This window comes from Amia ocellicauda, chromosome 3, assembly GCF_036373705.1.
Source record: "Amia ocellicauda isolate fAmiCal2 chromosome 3, fAmiCal2.hap1, whole genome shotgun sequence".
NCBI lineage: Eukaryota > Metazoa > Chordata > Actinopteri > Amiiformes > Amiidae > Amia > Amia ocellicauda.
The window spans coordinates 9,463,324-9,485,977 of NC_089852.1; the positions used below are offsets into that span (position 1 = coordinate 9,463,324).

The 22,654-nt window shown below is 36.0% G+C and overlaps 1 protein-coding gene across 1 annotated transcript in view; it reads left to right on the forward strand.

The window, feature by feature from the left end:
- cntn6 (contactin 6) overlaps positions 1-22,654 on the forward strand; it is a 106,797-nt gene that overhangs the window by 45,346 nt on the left and 38,797 nt on the right. The window contains exon 2 of the mRNA XM_066698078.1: positions 15,671-15,805. Within this exon, the coding sequence (XP_066554175.1) occupies positions 15,751-15,805 (55 nt within the window). The 5' untranslated portion in view covers positions 15,671-15,750. The remainder of the gene's footprint in view (positions 1-15,670; positions 15,806-22,654) is intronic.

Sequence of the window (22,654 nt, forward strand, 5' to 3'; positions counted from 1 at the left end):
CGATCATTATATTTATGTATGTAAAATTAAGTAATTTGCTGCGCTATATCAAGCACTGTGATTTGTGTGAGAGCACTAGTCCTGCGTGTACAGTGGTTGCTGTGTGCTCAGCGCTCTGAGGGTTAATAGAACGAAGCCTCGAGGCAGTACATTCTAATTGAGGAGTTTTTGTAATTGAATTACTCGAGTTACTCGACGAATCGTTACAGCCCTGCCCATGTGACATTTTTATCCAATTGCATGTCGTTTAGAGGTTCAAGTGCACAAGTGCACATACAGAATCCATTACATTTTTACAATTATATACATAGTTTTATATTATAGCTAGCTTGTTATTAGTTTAGTATGTGTTTAGTTGTAGTCTTTCATTTATTGCAAAAGCTATACATCATACGTGGAGAGAGACAACGTGAGATATAAAGATTTCAAAGTTGGGTCAGAGGGTTTCATTAGCAGCAACAGCAATATTGATTTATCAGTCAGTGATGATGATGATGATGATGATGATGAAGATGATGTGTAACCAAGAACAGCAGGTGACTGGGTGTACATGGCCTACTGATCCCTACCATAATGCCAGTCCTCCAGGTTTATTATTTTTATTGACATATTAGTGTATTGTTTATTGTTTTAAATAGCATTTTAGATATTTTCATCTGGAGTTTAAGTGGTTAAAAGGAGGATTTGATGTCGATGTCGTATTTTATTTTTCCTTATAGAATATTATGTAAAACATTTGTCTTGCCCTCGAGCTAGATGCACGTTATTGTTTATTAAAAGAATCATGTTTTCAAAATTGGGTGATTTCCCTTAATTGTTTTCAGGTAATCAACACAAGGTGATAGTTTCATCTTCTGGCTGTCAATCAATGGTGTTTCCTGTGTACACTTACCCATGCAATGTTTATTTGAATTGTTTATTTCACAGTGATAGTTGCTACACCAGTGTATGTTTCAATATTATTTTATATGTATTATTGATGGTTTCTGTTAAACATTTCAGGTGTGTAATACAAAACCCATGCATGGGGAAATAAAACAAAATTACAAACAAAGGACAATAAAATAAAAATAAGAATAAGGAAATAAGCCAATCACTGTAGAGCACTGGACAGCACGCATTAAGAATTACTAAAAATGGAAACTCCTCCTTATATTTTGTTCAGCAATGTGTCAGTGTTTCAATTATGTTTTTTTAGGCATTTGTTCATGACTTATTTGTTTAATTCACTTGTTAGTTTATTCTGCTGTTGCTTTGTTCGTTGTTCTGAAAACTATTTGATGTCTTAAAAATGGTTTCCTTCTTAACACATCTTTTGTGGGAGTAGTGTCTACTATCGAGGAAATATTAAACCTCATTCGTACTCACTACAAAGTTATGTATATTATTATTATTATTATTTCTTGGCAGATGCCCTTATCCAGGGTGACATACAACATAAGTGCAGCCTATATTCAGCCTATATCATATATAAGGGGGGTGTTTCCATGCATGATACATTTGACATCAGTTTAAAGTTTTACAAGTAACAGAAAGGTGGGCTAGCTGTGTTCCTTTCAATTTTAAAATGAGAAAATACACTCACCAGTGAGAAACAGCTTATTCCTCACGGGTATATCCAACAGAAAGGCAAAGGTAATGCCAGTCAGTATCCCTTTATATTAGGTTAGCATACATATTGTTGTTAACATATATTAGCCAGTAGATCACAAGTTCATTCACTGTCATTCACATCCAGATACAGCCTAGAAATCTGTGTAAGTAGCCTTTCGTACAGTGTATCTGCACCGTAGACCCATGGGCAGTAACGCATTCACCGCAGATTGAATGTGTATCTAATGTATATATTTTTTAATAGAACTTAAGACATAGCATGAGCACTGCATCGAGTGACACTGCTGTCAAAGCAGCTGTAGCGTAAACATTGCAATTATTAATATTTACACAAATAAGTAAAGCATGGAGAGGTCTGGATGATATGTATGGAATATGTACAGGCATATATGGTTGTGTAACTTGCAAGCCAGTACACATCCAGTGTATGAGGTTTGTGCACTGCACAGTGGGTGGATTAAATAAATACATATATACATAAATAAACTGTTAAAGGCAAACTTGCACAACTTAATGGATACATTTAGGATTGGAAACAAATATAATCTTAGAAAAAGAATAACTATTGAACAAATAATCTTCTAGGGGGTGGTCAACATTTTGCCTTTATCCCAGGCACATTATACAGAGTGGAAGTGATAACTATACTTGTTACATTGACACACACACACACACACAGTACACGAAGCAAACTCGATGGGCGGTTGGATCGCACACACACACAAACGGACATATTAGAAAGTGTACTGTAAAGAGTATGTATGTATGGTAATGCAATTTAGACAATGGTACAAGTGTAAATATATCTGTGTAAAACAATCATATATTTAACATGTGTATGTGTAAACATTGAACACAGTTTCTTCATTACTTATTTTGTCAGTGTGGCCACAGTGCACACATTCTTTGGAGAGATGTGGCGAGTGCGCAGGAGCGCTGCACCGCAGGGTCTACTGTCAGTGCTGCACCTTGGGACACTGAGCATAAAGTTTGTACTTATTGCTTTTTACAGTAGATGGCATCAAGTGATAATAAAATGATGTACTTTGTATTGATGTACACATCACTGTTCGTTTTCAAGTGATAATACAAAGCTCATCTGCAGCTTTCAGATCGTTGCAATTGACCCTATGAGTTTTGTAGCCGGTGCGTCAGTTTGTTTTTAATCTGCATCTCTACACATAACCCAGCTAACACACAATGTTGGCACAATGTTGTAGCAACGTAATTCACGTTGTCACAATGTTATGGCAATGTTGTCTGTTAGCTGGGAAGTGGACGCTGAATACAATATTTACATTTATCTGTTATTCACCCAACCATTGATCCACCAGCTAATAGATAACACATAGATAAGGACGCCAGCCATTATTATTATTATTATTATTATTATTATTATTATTATTATTATTAACTACACAGCTTTCATCAACGGCAGCTTCAATTTTTATTGTATTATTTTTTCTTCTACTCATATTTGTAACCACTACGAAGTACAGGCTTGCAGTTTTGTATCAGCGGGGAGATGAATGCTGTGAATTTACAGCATGGAGCACCAGATCGCTGCGTTTTATTGACCCATCGCTGCTTCTCGCAGGCCGCCTGCTCTTCTGCCTCTCTTCAGTTTCAGACACTGTGATTGGCCCGTGGTGCCTCTCGCGCTGTCCGCCCATCCCAGAAGCCACTCCAGCAAAACATGTCTCCTCCCCATTCACAGGTTCTCATATTTTAGAGTTAATTCAGTGAGGAGCTGCGAGATTCCCTCCTGCTACTCTTCCGCAACTTTTCATGCTCGCACCTTGGGAACATTTTTGATTTAATCCTAGAACTTTTCACACTTTCCTCATCAGTGGTGATTGGACAGTTTAAATTAATGGGCTGTGATCTGAGACAATGTGGTAGTTTCTCATTGTCTTTTCTTGCCAGAGGACAGCCCATCATTGTTGATTGGTTGCATGTCCAGCAAATGGTAGTGGAAGATCTGCATGATAATAAAGCCTGTGGGTTTCATCACCTAGAGTGGGAGAGAGGTGGGCATTATTTAGTGGACAAATTAAGAGACAGATAGGGGAGTTTGGCTTTAAATACATATTTCATAACAGAAGTGTATGATATTACCAGCATGATACAACTATATATATATATATATATATATATATATATATATATATATATATATATATATGTATTCCCTCTGTGTCAATTCTTTAAAAAAACATTTTTAGTTTGTTTGTTTCAATCTGGTAGATTTTAGATCTTAGATCTAATTTAGATCTAATTTTTGCCCCCTCAAAACGATACTAGTTTAATTTCCATAACAAAATGTGCCCCTTAAGAATTCTGACTTTTAAGCCAAGCTAACTTCATTTTTTTCTATTATTTTACGACACTTAAATTTGAACTTGTTTACCAGCACTATCTAAGAGTGTCACAGTAAAATTGCAAGCTGGCTGTTTCTTTTTCTGCCTGAATTGCATTCCCTCATTGTTAGCCATAGAGTGTATGCAGAGCACTTTGTATTAAGAACACTGAGTGCTGGTTTCTATCCATCTGCAGAAACAATAATTCTTTTTTTATAGCACTGCAGGAGTCAGCCATGGTGAAAACCAAATTACCATGAGTAAATGGTTGCTGTGTTGTTCACTAAAGAATACAGGTTCTTTTTTACGTAAATAGTGCATCTGAATTCTCCTTATAGGCTTGCATTTTATTTAAATTTAAGCCTAGCTATTTTGTGAATTACTTAATTTCTTAAAAAATCATATTTCATATCATATATCATACACCCCCCCCCCCCCCCGTCTAGACATTTCATTGCTTTCGGCTGACAAGATAACTGTGTATTCAACATGCTTTACTGTTATATCCTACGTACTTAATTTCTTAAAACACTTATTTGTCAGACTGTATTTATTGTTTCACCATTATTTAATATTGATAGTGAAGGAAGAAAATTCTCAGGTCAGATGAATGATGTAACAGTGTGAAAATCTTGTGAAGGATTTGTCAGCTGAAGGAAAACTATAAAACCATAAATTAAGGTAAATGGCTTCCATTCACGAATTGGACTACATAACATTAGTATGGAGTAGTATTTAAAATTCATTATACAGTTTCTCAAAAATATTGTTTATTAAACTGCTGCCTCCTTGTCATTATCTGTCTTTATACACCTCTCAGTTTCACACTTTTAGTGTTTTTCCACTTAAACCTGTTTGAGTATTCAAATTTTGGTGAAGTGCTTTGTTTTGATTTGAACTTTTCACTGTAAGCTCTGTTCTACATTTACATTTTAAGTATGCCAACTGAAAACATGATCCATCTAAGTAATATGTATAATATGTACACCGTAAATCATCTAAAAACTTCAGAGCTGGTCTCTGTCTTAGTCCAAATGTGTGTACAAAAAAATGTCAGGGCTGGCGTTGAGATAATTTAATCCTTATCACTTTAATCAGTGGTTGTGGAACACAGTAATGGTTATTTATGTTTTTCGATCAGTTTCCAGTTATAGAGGGCTAGCTATGAATATTTAGCTAACCCTTGCTGGGTAGATCTGATTCATGTGCTAATTGTGTTGATTCTCTGAGGAATACAACATAAAGGAGTGGGCTTTCTGATTATGGCCAGTGTAGACGCATGTGCTCAGTAGATAGCAGTTAAGCATCTTGTCCCAGCTGAGAAAATGATTTCATTATCTCATAGATTTAAATTCAGCTCACAAGGGTTTGTTGATCAGTGCAGTGGGAGTGGTTGTACCTTGTTTGCCAGGGTCTGTGTCTTTTTGAGCAGGGAGGATGCAACACGAAATACAGTTCTTTCATGATTGTGTAAGTACATTCTCAGTATGGAGGCCTGTCATGCGCCGACATCATTTATTATATGTTGTCAATAATAATAATAATAATAATAGCTCTTTTTAGTTGGCTTTTTCAAGTATCAGCGACAATTATATCACAGTAGTTCAGTTTTGCAATGTTTGTGCATGAATTACTAGGGCACTAGATATATAGGTATGTAAGCATTTTCTGAGAGTTAAAACTAAAACTTTAAATTATTTAGAAAGTTATGACATAGTATATTGTTTGGTCATTCTTTACAGTTTCAAGTAGTGGTGTGTAGCAATACTCTAATATATTTTTCATTTTCATTTTTTGACAGTCATGGAGAAACAAAACCATTGGTAACACTGACATGTTTTTGTTACTTGGAACACTGTCAAATTGTACTTCACAGACAAAATCATTGTGTTCTGTCACTTTATTTAAAATTTGACAACAGGCATTTTAAGAAATATTCTGCTGAGTTTTTCCTGATTTTCTGTAGTTATGTAGAACTCTTGGTAAGCATTATTTCTCAAGACAAACAACTTTGCAGTTCTAAATTTGAGAATGGTAATGGTACAGTGATTTATATGAGCTGGCACATTCTATCAGGTTTGAGCTGCCTCTATATTTTTTTCAGTCTTTTTGCAGAAATGAAAGAGAGAGATATTTAGTTTACATAGTGACTCTGTGTTTAGGATTGTGTCAAAAGACAGGTAGAATTTCTTGATCTGTAGCTCGTTATTGAAATACTGTACCTGCAAGTGCTTACATAAATCAATAGTATATTTTATTTAAAGTTACAAATGCATATGTTTTGATCCATTTGACAGTAATGGAACTGCCATAAAGAAAACAGCTTTCTATTACTGCCATACCTCAGAATGCATTATTTTATGCCAAAAGCCACTGTATTGACAAATCTCTGAGGTGCTTTAGGGGACATCATTGAGATAGAATATTGTTTGACAGAGATGAGGGTAAATTTTGAACTTAGAGGTGAGTGAGTTCCCAGGGTATATATGGAGCTTAATTTCACAGAAGGCATTAAAGTCATTAATAAATTGGTTACTAATTCACTAGGCTTCAATTCGCATGTTTTCATAATTACCAGTTGTTGGTTTTGAAATAAGATTTTTAAACTATGTGAAAATGGTTAATGAAATATGCGGAAATCCAACACTATTTTGAACAGATTTCAATTTGTGATGTTAAGCATCTGTTGGGTCTGTTAAGGGTCTCTGTTGGATGACAAGTCTGTTCTCAAATAGATTAATTTACAATAAGGGTCTTTTAGGTCTGTATAACACATCTATGTGGGATGAATATGTTTTAATTATGACATATGTTTCAGTTAATCAACCCCTCTGAGAATGTGATTCTTAAACTATAGTTGATTAAAAGATTATATGTATTTAATCTATAAATTGACATGTACTCCTATGTTTTAGCTTTTTTAAGACATCTGTTCATTCATTCCATAATACAAATCTTCTCCACTGCTTGAATGTGAAACTATACTACAATTTCTTGTAAACTGTTTAGAAACAATGGTAATAACTGTGCATGAGAGAGCTATACATGCAAATTACTGTGGATTTTGCATAAATCAGAATTGAAAATGAAAAAAAAAACAATCAATCCAATTTATAACTGGATTAAATAAGGTGTGCTAGACTAGTGGACTTGACTTGTGTTTCTGTGATCAAGAGTGTATTGTGTGGGTTGACATACACACACACACACACACACACATATATATATACCTAGCACACCTTATTTAATCCAGTTATAAATTGGATTGTTTTTTTTTTCATTTTCAATTCTGATTTATGCAAAATCCACAGTAATTTGCATGTATATATATATATATATATATATGATTTTTCTTTCTGTTTTTAAAAAGAAAAGGCATTGAATCATACCAGTTGAAAAGACATACTGCTGAGGAGGTAAAGAAAGAATATTAAAAGACTGCTGATACTGTTAATCCTTGCCTTTGCTCTATGCCTTTCATCCTTGAACTCTGCTCTTTCATTAAAACAATTATCTGCAGAAAAGTCTGACAGCAACAGTACATACTGTATTTTGAAAACATATTTGAGAAACTGCTACAACCAAAAGGTTTCGTTCTCAGAATGATAGCTTCCCCGAGGATGTCACATTCTTTGACTGTTGCAGACTAAACCACTACAAGACCTACATTCACCTCTTCCGCTCCAGCTGGCATTTGATCCTTTTCAAAGTCCTCTCTGCAATAAAAGAATCAGGCTTATTTCTCCCCCGCAGTCACCTCTTCACCAGCTGCATTAGTCACTGCTGTTCTTTTCCTCTCAACATATTTGACTCTTTCAACCCTGCTAATTCCAGGTGTGCTGTTTCCAGTACAAAGATGAGAGGGTGTTTAAAATGAGGAGACTTACATTGATTGCCGCTATGATATTCAGTTTCGGAGTGCTGTTTCACTGAGAACAGATTGACAGACATTTCAGCATTCAGTTGGGACAGCTGATCAACTGATTATAGTGTGCATTTCAGGTGCCAAGTACATCCTGAAAATATCTCCAGAATGCTGAGTTTCAATGATGGCTCGGATGAACACAAGTCAGGTTTTATCTACCAAGGAATATCTAAAATAAATAAATAACGGGTAAGTTTTAGATTTGCCGATCACAACAGAGCATTTCCCATTGAGTAGGTGGTGTTTGAAACCTGGCAACAATAAATTAAATCTTAGCCTACTTTTAAGCTTTCTGGGGTGTAGGGATGGGCAGTATACCGGCTTTATGAATTATCTCAATTTAGATACACTATGGTATAGATACCATACCTGCTGAAGTTATAAATATGTTATACATGGTATATGCCCTTTCTGTGTCCTACTGGTCCTGCATTGCTTTCAAAATATAACTGGATTGATAACATATTATATATATTGTTATCAAGGCCGGCGCTACCTATAGGCAGAGTAGGCAATTGCCTAGGGCCTCGGGCTTGGAGGCGGGGCCTCCATAACAGTAACATCCCTATACCCGAGTCCAGGGTCCCAAACTTTATGGGGGGCGCGGGGAAAGAGCTGAACAGGTAAAACGTCAAGATGAGACACAAGAAATCCCAGAGGGGATCTGACAACTGTTGATTGCCGCCTGCTGAAATCGCACTGGATAAACTGATCTTTGTCTACACTTATACACATTAAAAACAAACTGTACTGTCGCGACTCGGTCATTGGATTCTTCCATAGCCAGTCCTGGCCAATCAGAGTAGAGGACTGTCAGGCAGCAGCGTCTGTGAAGCCGCTAATTGGTAGTTTCAGATCAAAACACACAGCATTTGATTTAGTTTATATGAGGTGATAATTACGGTCAAATAAATACATAAGAAGAACTTGCAGCTCCAAAATGTCATGGAGTGGAAACGAGCTCGCCGCGACTCTCTGCTGCAATATCTTGGAAACACATTAACAAAAAATACATGAAATGCGAAATAATGCAATGTGACAATTTTTGCAATTGCAAGAAGTTCTCAACTTTTAAAAATGTAAAATACTCATCTAACGCAACAACTTCATTAAATACATTCGGAAACATACCTGTGCGTTCAAGTTCCAGTGAAAACAAAATATATAGCAATAGCTGGCAGTGTGTGTTTTAATGATATTGGTTTGTTTGTTGCTCCTCTCCTGTCGCAGAAGGGTGTTTTAGGTGGGTTAACATAGCAGTTGTAGATTTGTGTGACCCAAATGTTTTTGGGAACCACTGCGCTAGTCCACCAATCAAGACGGGGGCCTCCAAATGTCTAGAACCGGCCTGATTGTTATACAGTGTATATAATACTCGCCAAGCAGTCTTCCTTATTTTGAAAGCTCGCTGTTGGCAATAGACATGCATTAGTAGTACTCGTCTCTTTCACTTCTTGAATCAACTCTGCTGCATGGCTGTGTTTTGGATGTGAGTCAAAAGATGGCGTAGTGTTTGAAGATGCTGTTCCTTTTTGTTGACGCTGCAATTAAAACACCGATTTGTGTTCATCACCCCATCATTTATGCAGACATCTTAAAAGTAACGTATTTAAATACAGTACAGGTATACCCTGCTTTATTCTATCCACAATGCATGGAGGCATAGCACGAATTCATTAAATACATTTTATAATTTCATTTTAAATATCATTACAATAACAAATGTTGGCAAAACTAAAATTCCTGCCTTGCACAGATAGAGAGTATAGCTGTTTAAAACGATGTTCAGGTATGTAATATAAAAACACAATTATTCAAGCTAAGCTCATGTTCCTTAACTGCAGTCTTACTGACCCTGCCCTTGATTAAAGAGGAACAAAAAATAATTAAAATCAAAACGGGCCGAAAAACTTACCGGATGTGTAAGTTCATGAGGGAAAATCTAAAATTAATGTAATGGTGCCGAAGCTGGAACCATTCCACGCTTTTCCACCACAAAACAAATGGTTCTTGGCAAAAGCGGCTCTGTGCCGCACCATGAACCTGCTGGTGTGGTACCAAGGAACCCGTGACATCAGTGGCCCTGGGGCGCGGTAATGTCGTTATGACCAAAGGTTGTTTTGCTTGAGTTCAACCGCCATTTTTTAAATAACAGAAGAGACGCAAGAAGTGAGGAGAGGTTTTTTTTTTTAAAGGCTAAAACTAGTTAGGAGTTGGCAGACGGCAGCAATAAAAAGAAGGCATCAGCGCACCTTCCCTGAAAGGAAAGATGTGTTACAGAGCTATGATGATGAAGAGATATTGCAACAATATAGATTGGACAGAAATTGAATATTGTTCGTTACTGAACTGGTCAGAAATGCAGTTTCTTCCACCACTGTCAGAAATGTGGTGTTAGCAGACACCCTTACCCAGGGCGACGTATATACATATTTTACCGTAAGAGATGATAAAATACACACTTGCCTTCTGCTGATGAGTGCAACTTTAACTATATACAGGTCGATAATCACAATGTAGTAAGAGTACATAGAATACTTATGTCCTAAAAGTGCAACTAATTAAAACACATGAAGAAACACAATTTACATTGTTGTTGCTGCTATATTTAAACAATTTATTCAGCATGTAGAATTGCACAAACACAAACACCGGCCGTGCACAAACCGTAAACTCGCTCCTGTTTGCAGCACAGCGCTGTTCTATTGACAATGATGGGCTTTGCGCTGTAAGCGAGTGATCACATGCCAGCAGAGATAAAGGTGGTGACAAAGTTGCGGTGTCTGACAACAAGGAAACTGCAACATCTAGCAGACCATCACAGCCATCAATAAGCAGAATTTCCCATCAAACCATAATGGCATTAACAGCACCCGAGATCGTCGACAGTTTATTGATGTCCCCACAATGTATTTGTGCTGTGTAGATACCGAATGAGTTTAATTTGGATGGTTAAGTAGGTTTTCAAAGCCAGTAATAAAGCTTGCAAAAAAAGCATGTAATCCACTATGGTGGTTATTGACGTGTGTTTCTCGACTTCTATTTCATGATTTTGAATGACTACATCCAGTTACGTAAGCATTCAGTTCTCAAACCAGGGGGAATGCAGGCCAGTTCGTAAAAAGCTTAGCTGGTTCCCAAGCCGAGCACCAGCTCCAGCACCATGTCAGTGAAAAAGTGCTGTAAGAGCATCAGTCAGGAGCCAGGAACTTCAGCAGAGAACATTTTTTTTAAAAGTTTATTATTATTATTATTATTATTATTATTATTATGTTATTGTTAATTTATCAAAAATATTTTATTAACAGCACAATTATATGTTCGTTTTTACATTCATGAAACCTATCCTCATTAATTCAGTGTATTATGATGCTTTTTAGCACAAATTCCTCACTATTGAGCACAATTATGTATAACGGTGTACTTTCTTTTACTAGTGCTTTTAAATAATCAATGCTAGTTTATGTTTTAATCAGTATGACCGATTATTTTCTAACTCTGCTTAACAGCAAATAAACTACACTAATTATTTATACATTTTTTGTTCATACATTGGATTTATCTGCAGCATAACAAATTAATCTAAAATAGAGTTTCTACGTTTAAAAAGCAGCAAAGCATTAATTTGAGCAAATGGTTAATGTTAATAATTGTTCTGCTGTCACTCCCTGCCTTTAAGGCTGTACAAATAAAATAATCTCCATAGTATATTGAACAAGTTGAGCATAATTGTGTTCTTTAAAATATAGTAGACCTATAGAGGATTAAGTTGCATGATTTATACCATTGTGGTTACTGCAGTATTTTTGCCTGGATATGGATATTATACTGTAGAAACTGTATACCGTTCCATCCCTGCTAGGTTGTACAGAGCTTCTGTCTAGACAGTAATATTGAAGGGCAAATATTGACAATCAACAATCATTTTGATCAGGTGTTGGTGTAGTGTTGAAATATATTTTTTTAATTGGATATTGTAAGATTAAGCAAAATTATTATAAAATGCACCATTATGCATTAGAAACAGTTTGTTTTTATAAAAAAAACAGAGCTTCATGCCTATTGTTTTAATTAGATTCAATTAAGGATATGTATGTTTTGTATGTATATATATATACACTCACCTAAAGGATTATTAGGAACACCATACTAATACTGTGTTTGACCCCCTTTCGCCTTCAGAACTGCCTTAATTCTATGTGGCATTGATTCAACAAGGTGCTGAAAGCATTCTTTAGAAATGTTGACCCATATTGATAGGATAGCATCTTGCAGTTGATGGAGATTTGTGGGATGCACATCCAGGGCACGAAGCTCCCGTTCCACCACATCCCAAAGATGCTCTATTGGGTTGAGATCTTGTGACTGTGGGGGCCAGTTTAGTACAGTGAACTCATTGTCATGTTCAAGAAACCAATTTGAAATGATTCGACCTTTGTGACATGGTGCATTATCCTGCTGGAAGTAGCCATCAGAGGATGGGTACATGGTGGTCATAAAGGGATGGACATGGTCAGAAACAATGCTCAGGTAGGCCGTGGCATTTAAACGATGCCCAATTGGCACTAAGGGGCCTAAAGTGTGCCAAGAAAACATCCCCCACACCATTACACCACCACCAGCAGCCTGCACAGTGGTAACAAGGCATGATGGATCCATGTTCTCATTCTGTTTACGCCAAATTCTGACTCTACCATCTGAATGTCTCAACAGAAATCGAGACTCATCAGACCAGGCAACATTTTTCCAGTCTTCAACTGTCCAATTTTGGTGAGCTTGTGCAAATTGTAGCCTCTTTTTCCTATTTGTAGTAGAGATGAGTGGTACCCGGTGGGGTCTTCTGCTGTTGTAGCCCATCCGCCTCAAGGTTGTACGTGTTGTGGCTTCACAAATGCTTTGCTGCATACCTCGGTTGTAACGAGTGGTTATTTCAGTCAAAGTTGCTCTTCTATCAGCTTGAATCAGTCGGCCCATTCTCCTCTGATCTCTAGCATCAACAAGGCATTTTCGCCCACAGGACTGCTGCATACTGGATGTTTTTCCCTTTTCACACCATTCTTTGTAAACCCTAGAAATGGTTGTGCGTGAAAATCCCAGTAACTGAGCAGATTGTGAAATACTCAGACCGGCCTGTCTGGCACCAACAACCATGCCACGCTCAAAATTGCTTAAATCACCTTTCTTTCCCTTTCTGACATTCAGTTTGGAGTTCAGGAGATTGTCTTGACCAGGACCACACCCCTAAATGCATTGAAGCAACTGCCATGTGATTGGTTGGTTAGATAATTGCATTAATGAGAAATTGAACAGGTGTTCCTAATAATCCTTTAGGTGAGTGTATATATATATATACTGTGTGTGTGTGTGTGTGTGTGTGCGTGTGTGATATACACACAAACTTTAATAAGACACACTGTGCTAATTGTCATCTCTATTGCCATGCTTACTCAAATTACTCAGTAACTAATTTTGTGGAACATTAGTCATGATAGTGCTTTAGGTGTGCTTTGTCTCAATGAAGCGGTTCCTTTCTCTGATATTGACCATTGCACTGGCTTACTTGGCAGGTCTTTCTTTCAAATTTGTATATATTTTCATTGTATTGACAGTTTGGTTGCTATTAACTTAAATGTAAATAAATCTTTTGTACAGTAAAAAATATCTCTGTGGTATTTTGTGTTATTACGTTTATCAAGTTACATTGTATGGTCTCTAGCCAATGAGAGTGCAGCACATTCACTATGCCAAAATATGAAAACAGCTTAAAAAATCTGACTGATAGTTTCCCTTGCAGGCATCATTAGCCAAGATTCATCCCACTTGGTATTTTGAGCACCTGCGACCAGTGTCTGCTGGGCATAAGAATTATCACCACTGTATTTTTTCTTCTTGGGTATATAAATTAATCATGGAGATCATGAGCAACTACAAAAATTTCTGGAGTGTGACCAAGAAACACATCCTCCCAAAGGATGGCAGAAGACCTATGCATCATTAAAACAGTTGTGATTATGTGAGAAGACAATGGTGTTAGCCCACTGCTCACAGGATTATAGGGGCTTTCATTGACACAAGCATTAGATGCACAAATGCAAACATAACTTCTTATGTTTTAAGCTTGACTTTCAAGTTCATTAGGACAGGACATTGCATTAGCTTTTCCACTGCCAAAAGAAAGTTGATTTGCTTTATAGTGAAATGGGACAGCTGACTTGAGTGAACATAAATTAGCATTAATCATTTCTCTTGAGCAGCAACATTCATGGCTGCTAGCCTGTGGGGCTTGTTAGACAACTACTTAACATGTCTTTTAAAGATGATATGTTATTCCTTCCTGGATTCAATTGATTTTTTTTATTAAAATGTGTGAAAAGTGCAGTTATACATTCTTAACACCAAAAATAAGCTGTCATTGCTGCAGCTCTTAACATGCTTAATTATTGCTCTTCCGATGTTTAAAATCAGGAGTATAGTAAATTATTAATAAAATAGCCAAACTTACTTGTACTGACATATTATAGTAGTAGAGACACGCACTGGTGATTACAATGATTTAGTGTTTCATTTCCAATATAATACATAACATCGATAAAATAATCTGCACTGTGATGTCCGGAAAGTATATGAAGAGTAAGATCCCTATATCTTGTTCATTGTGTACCACTGCAGCATCACTAACGCTTGGTATGACAGAAATATATCATTTTCTGTACTTCTCACTTGGGATAATACCAACCAAATTTCCTGTTATTGACTTGCTCGTCTTTAGTTGATTGAGACTCATACCAAGCCTGTTGGGAAAATGACAAACAAAAGGCAGGAGTTTAAAAAATGAAAACCAAATCAATAATCTCGATTTAGGAAATGAAGGATTGAAGGTCAGAATTCTTGGTCCTTTGGAGTAGATAATAGACACACATAATCAATCCTGTCGAATGTAATTTATTTTTCCATGCTATGCAGTTGCCAAGTAAGAATTTTATTTAGATTTTTAGATACGGAAGATCAGATCAGAAACACCTCTGTTTTATACGTGTTATATAGGTGTATGTTTTATTGTTTTTGGTTTCTGAGGAATCTAGACTGTCTGAGGCTTTCAAATACTAGCATTTGTTATTATTATTATTATTATTATTATTATTATTATTATGATTGTTATTATTATTATTATTATAGCATAATGCAGTAATAGCAGCAGTAGCTGCAGTAGTTTCACATTGTCTGTAGTGGATGAATTGCACTCAACAATAATCTCAGTTGATGGTTGCTTAATTTAATAAATTTTGAGCTGATAGTCATATAGTCGTTTTTTTTATAAAGTGAAACACTTCATATACTTCATTCTAATCCTTTTAGGCAATATGGGTGTGGGGGGGAGGGGGGAGGTGATATTTGTGCAGTTTTGTAAATTTATTATACCAAGTAATGTAGTACAAATACGTTGAACCAATAATTTTAGAGAAATCCAAACATTGCCTTTGGCAGTGATTTGTACTAGTCTTTTACTGCTGTAATCCTTTAAATCTCTTTTTCTCTGAGCTCTTGGGAGATATGATAGTTGCAAAATATGTACACTAAATATCAGCACCAGAGGATCTTTTGCCGTTTCTTCCTTAGGCATGGTATCTTGACTTGAATGTATCTGGATGAATTAATTATTTATTAATCACCAACTGATTTTCTTACAGTCTCAGCTCAGCGTTTTAACAGGTTGTGCACATATTGCAAATGACCATGGCTTCACTGTCCATTCACCTTTCTATTTCTACAGATAAAAGGTAGCATTTGCTGAGGAAATATTCTGTGCTCCAGTGATTGGATGGGAAAAAATTTTGACCTTGGAAACTGAAGATGTTGTTGCCATGGAAACTGCTAATACTGCTGTCATTCAAGGACTGCCTTGCAGGTAAAATGTCCCATAAGTTGTCTTTGATTCAAGATGCTATCTGTATACTGTCTTTCTCCTTTAAAGAAATACTGTGAATATTTGAAGATAACTTTTTTTTTAACCGACTTCTTCAAAGCTTCCCACATGTTACTGATTTTTGGAACTCTGCTCTCTTGTTGTAGAGCTAAGATGTCAATCATCTTTTATCAAAACTCTTGGAAGACAGTATAAAACTTTTTCATTTGTATTCAAACAGTTTTTGCTTCAGATTGCATCAAATTAAGCAAAGTTTGGTCTTAAACTGTGCAGTGCAGACCCTGCTACTACCTCTGATGTGGTACAGTTGTTCGAAAATCCATAACTCCCCTCCAAAAATTTAAAAATACTACATACATAAATAATAGCATAGCAGAGGCCAATGAGTGTTATTTCAGTATTACAATTATTTTAAAAAGGCTAGTTACCATACTATGATGTAAATACAAATGCATGGATCTAGTTCAGATTTCTGCTGATCAATTACAAAGTCTCATTCAAAACAAAACAAAACAAAAACATGGCGATATTACCCTCATAGACAAACAGGTCCTTTACTACTCACTAAGAGTGACAGATATACTATTTTTGAATGAATAAACAGCAATAAAGCACAGTGGATATTAATAGACCAAGCATAATGGTTAAGAAAGAACCACTTCTGACTGCAGATGTTAAATTAGCATAACTGTTGTCCTTCCTATGGCTAACATCCCTTTTTGGTTTGTTGTTTCTTTACATTAGGAATATACACTCACCTAAAGATTATTAGGAACACCATACTAATACTGTGTTTGACCCCCTTTCGCCTTTAGAACTGCCTTAATTCTACGTGGCATTGATTCAACAAGGTGCTGAAAGCATTCTTTAGAAATGTTGGCCCATATTGATAGGATAGCATCTTGCAGTTGATGGAGATTTGTGGGATGCACATCCAGGGCATGAAGCTCCCGTTCCACCACATCCCAAAGATGCTCTATTGGGTTGAGATCTGGTGACTGTGGGGGCCAGTTTAGTACAGTGAACTCATTGTCATGTTCAAGAAACCAATTTGAAATGATTCGACCTTTGTGACATGGTGCATTATCCTGCTGGAAGTAGCCATCAGAGGATGGGTACATGGTGGTCATAAAGGGATGGACATGGTCAGAAACAATGCTCAGGTAGGCCGTGGCATTTAAACGATGCCCAATTGGCACTAAGGGGCCTAAAGTGTGCCAAGAAAACATCCCCCACACCATTACACCACCACCACCAGCCTGCACAGTGGTAACAAGGCATGATGGATCCATGTTCTCATTCTGTTTACGCCAAATTCTGACTCTACCATCTGAATGTCTCAACAGAAATCGAGACTCATCAGACCTGGCAACATTTTTACAGTCTTCAACTGTCCAATTTTGGTGAGCTTGTGCAAATTGTAGCCTCTTTTTCCTATTTGTAGTGGAGATGAGTGGTACCCGGTGGGGTCTTCTGCTGTTGTAGCCCATCCGCCTCAAGGTTGTACGTGTTGTGGCTTCACAAATGCTTTGCTGCATACCTCGGTTGTAACGAGTGGTTATTTCAGTCAAAGTTGCTCTTCTATCAGCTTGAATCAGTCGGCCCACTCTCCTCTGACCTCTAGCATCAACAAGGCATTTTCGCCCACAGGACTGCTGGATGTTTTTCCCTTTTCACACCATTCTTTGTAAACCCTAGAAATGGTTGTGCGTGAAAATCCCAGTAACTGAGCAGATTGTGAAATACTCAGACCGGCCCGTCTGGCACCAACAACCATGCCACGCTCAAAATTGCTTAAATCACCTTTCTTTCCCATTCAGACATTCAGTTTGGAGTTCAGGAGATTGTCTTGACCAGGACCACACCCCTAAATGCAGTGAAGCAACTGCCATGTGATTGGTTGGTTAGATAATTGCATTAATGAGAAATTGAACAGGTGTTCCTAATAATCCTTTAGGTGAGTGTATATCTGTCTCACTCTGTTCATAGGCACTGTGGTTTTAAAAGTGTGTGCCCCATTACATCACAGTTCAATATCTATGTCATTATTTCATGGTTTTGGGCAATAATGAACCAACTCCCATATTGAATTTTGATATTTTTTTCTTAAAAAAGGTGAAGGGCGACTTTACTGAGACAAGCCCTTTTGTACCAAAAACACAGTTGATCAAAGAAGATTACCTAAAGACAGAGTGAGACAGACTTCAACCTTTAACTGTAAAAACACATCAGGATGTTCACTGTGGTAAGGCAATGCACAGGATCATTACTTGTTTGTTAAAGCTTTAGCAAAACATTGGGGAATATAACAGCATAACTAGATGCACTATAGCACCTGATTCATACTGTTGGGACAATGGGTGTCCAACGTAAGCCTTTTTCTCAGCACAGAAAGTATTACTTACATTCAAGATAATTGATAACGCTTTCCACATTCTACTATTGTATTATAATTTAAATCACACACAAAGATTAAAGATCTACTGATTTCATCCATTGATTTCAATTTATCATTAAGCTCTTTGTGATGCTATGAGACTATGATTGAGTCTATATATTAAACATATTGTTCTTGCATGATGCATTTCCAGTAGAATTAAAAAACAAAACCTGCGGTCTAATTTCTATACACTTCATAGCCCCTGCAATAAAGTTTTATTGGTTTTTTTTTTAGTTGAATGGTTAACTACTATAGAAAATACTAATCTTCAACAGAAATGGGCTTTGTGTTGGTTTAGCTGAAAAACAGTGTGTTATGATGTAGTATTACTTTGTTAAAGAGTTGTTACCCTGAGTGTGTGTGTAACAAGATGAAGACCTTGTTCGCATTTCACGCCTTTTAGCTCTTAACATTTATCATCCTTTATTTTCCACTTGTGCATAGCTTTATTTTCCACAGCCCTATAACATTTTGAAATAAACCTTTGAAGAGTTGTATGCATCTAGTGAATTTTAATTTCCCTAGTGTTCCTTTGTTCAATGAGGCAATATCACCTCTTTGTTACTTACCATGCTTTAAACAGAAACCTTTATTGTCTCCTTTGGCTGGAGTTAGCTTTCTATTAGTGCAGTAAATGAATTTTCTCAGGGGATGTGCAGCTAAGGTTCATAACAATGTATAGATTCATTCATTTATTTTTTTGTGTGTACCATCATACACTATTAAAATGAAAACTCATATTCTACTTATGTGTTTTTTTTTTTGGGAGGGGCTGTGCATATTGTAAAGTACAAACATGTACACACATGCACGTACTAGTCATCAGAATGAGGCGGACATATGTAAATCTTACTGAAATCCTACTGAGAAAGGACAGTTATCCACACACCAGTGGGTTATGTAAAACTTTGAACAGTTTGATATGGAATCATAACAGGATACATGTTTTCTTGACATCTTATCAGGGTAAATCGTATGAAAGTCTTATCCCTTGTAACAGAGTGTATGTTCAGACAGCTCTCAGAACCTAATACACTGAGACAACAGCTGATTGCCCAGTTCTATTACATTGGTAGCCAGAGTGCACAGTAAGTGAATTAATATGGCTCCAAAGATATTCAGAGATAAAAATGATTTCCACATAAGATGTCACCACATAACAGATAACAGGAAGGAGAAAACATGGAGAGGCTGTTATTACAGTAGGAGTGTTACCTAAAAAAATATGGAAAAGCTTTAGAAATGTCTAATACAGATTAGTTACAACAATGAAGAGTTATGAAGAGATAAGAATTATATTTGAACTTTTAATTTTATTTCTGACTTCCTCTGGGAGGTTTGGACTCTGCATTACAATTTTTATTTATATGTTTATTATACAAATATATATTTCTGTAAAGTTACCAGTGAAACACAGGACATGCTCAGAGAATGTCAAATTACTAGCCCATTTGAACTTGATAGTATTTTTTCAAACAATCATAATTATTTTACCTGGTCTATCAGAGAGTAATGTAAAGGAAACAAATGACCTACACACTTTATTTCTGGTGTAAAGGAAAACAAACTACTGGGGCAAATAACACCTTTCTCGTGCATTTGCTTCCCCGTTTACATGGGAGTTTATTTTATAGAAATAATTTAGTCTTCCGAATCCAAACAACCTGATAAATAATAAAATAATGGGATGGTTTATTCAAATATCATATCAAGCATATGATTTAAATAATGAACAGGAGTTTGTATGGGGTGTTACAAAGATGATGAAAGAGTAAGGTACCCTCATTTGTCTAGGATGCAGAAGGTTTGGAGTCAAAACTATTCATTCTGCAATGAAGATGATTATCATAATAATTAATAAAAATATAGCTAATTATGTTATTATTATTATTGTTATAATGAGTTGTTCTAGTAATGGCAGACGAAGTATGTGCCAAAAAAGGCAACATCACAGCAATTCCCATTATTGCTTTTCTTAGGCTATATTATCACTATGGCTACTGACGGGGCAGGGAGGGAAGGAACTTGATAAAACTTGTCAGTTAGGTTGTGCATTCACACGACATGTCCGAATCAGAAAGAAAACAAGAAAGAATAAAACGTATACCTAAAGCATTCAGTAGTTTCCGAGGAAAAAGTGCAAAACATTTTATAAATAGATTCATGATTAACGCTAAGCTCACACTACACGAATTTTAAAATCCGAACCGATTTTAATAACAGTGGGCAGCTCACACTTAACGACTTTCACTGAATTTATGCATTTTGTGTTGGTCCCGACGAACTAAAGTTTGGATCGGCAAAGTTTGCCTGGCAGACCCTTTTACACTACCATACCAGGCACGCACCCCGACCATCTGCTTGTCATCACGATCGGTGCAGATTTGTCAGGATGGCCAAATCGGGCTAGTCGGGCTAAAAACGTAGTGTGAGCTTAGCTTAAGGTAGTGTTAGAAGAAATTATTTATTTCAAATCCAAAGTGGAGGAGGTCTCACGGGAATTTGTGATGATCTGTCGAATTTGTTGCTATGGGACTAATTAGGCCAATTAGCGCTCACTTTATCATACATCAACAAAGTATACTTCAGTCTCATACTTTTTTTCCTGTGCAGTTTTGGAACGAGCAAAATCATGCGTTATTTATGCATGACACGAATGTCATGAATGCAGGGTCAAAATGCAATTTAAACTCGAATGTAAATAGCCCCATTTCAAGACTATCCAGAACCGTTCTAGCACCATATATATAGAGTATATTGGAAGCCTTAATCCTAGGTCTCATTTACTATGTTTTGTTTTGCATAAAGTATTTGTTCCTGCAGTTTTCTGATCTCAGAATGATTATTTATAGAATACATTTTTATATGTATATCAATTGTATTGTTCCTCTCTTTCAGCAAGATATCCACATGACTCAATATGCCATGTGTGTATTCATTTAAATGCATGTAGTTATGCTAATTAAAACAGATGCACTGAAGACCAAACGGAACATTTATGAATTTATAAACATGGCCTTAAAAATTAATGTTTGTCTCATGTTGCCTTTTTTTCCCAATTTGAAAGTATTCATACAATGAATTTGTTTTTTAAATTGTTTTCCAATGTAGTGTGCTTTCTCCTTTTGATAGCTCTTTCTAATTTTATTTCACTGATGGCATGTTCATCCTATCAAACCAGACTTCTCTGATAAATGTATTTTACGGTTTACTGCACCTAATTAAGTGCTTCTGTTGCATACACTAAGGTTAATTAATTCTGGAAAATGGCATTCAGTTTCTTAGGTATAAATCTGTTCAAGGTTATAAAGTAGGATTTTATGTTACTTTATCAATATGGTGTATACCGTAAATAATGAAGTCTCTCAGTAAGACGGCAGTTATTTTATGTGTGTTAGTTAACAAGCCCTGAATTCTTCATCGATTAAATAAATGATAATTTGATACGTGGTTAGCAAAAGTCTCCAAAAATAACATTGGTCATCAGTGTCAAACTTAAGATATCGGCAGATAATTGCATTGTTTCTTGTTGGCAGTCCCTAATTATAAAATATGTATGTATATGCAATGGCATATAATGAACACTGTTCTGTGCTGTCCTTATAATTACAACTCAATTTATTTGGTTTGTTGAAGCATTCTTTCTAAACCTACTAAGATGACATCCTATTATTATTGCTTCAGAAAATGTTTATTTTTCATTTAATGGATGTTTATTTATTTATATTTATTTATTTAGATCAATCATGACGAGGAAATCATCTTCTCAATATTATACAATGTTTAATATATCCTGTAAAAATTATATTATAAGGAAAGCAAATTGAATATGTATACAATAAATAAAATGTACGTAACATTTTGAGATTAGTAAATCAATTATAAATGAATGAATGACTGATTGAATGAATAAATCAATAAATACTCTATATATAAATGCAGTGGAATGATGGGAACATAGCATTGCTGTATTTGTGTAGACAATATCTGAATATTTAAAATTGCTTCAATGTCTCAATAAATAGTAAAACAGTAGTAAGTCAAAGAGGAGATCAAGTAGAGGAGAGGAAATTTAAGTCATATAGTGTGTTATATATACAGAGAGAGATGCATTCAGGACATACTAGATTATTTGAACACTTAACATTTCAAGCTTTTAAATAATGTTTTACATTTTCACAAGCACTACAGAATCTGATAGCCAAGTAACGTAACTAGCAATTCTAAATTAAATACTATTTTTAGATCACATGTGATGCAAAAATAATGTACGGCCTCTTAAATCCAGGACAGTCTTGCATTATTGATTGTATTTGGAAGCCTAGTTAAAACCACCTTTCGGAGCATACCTATTCATCTAATTTCTTTACAAAATTTGACATCTTAACTGT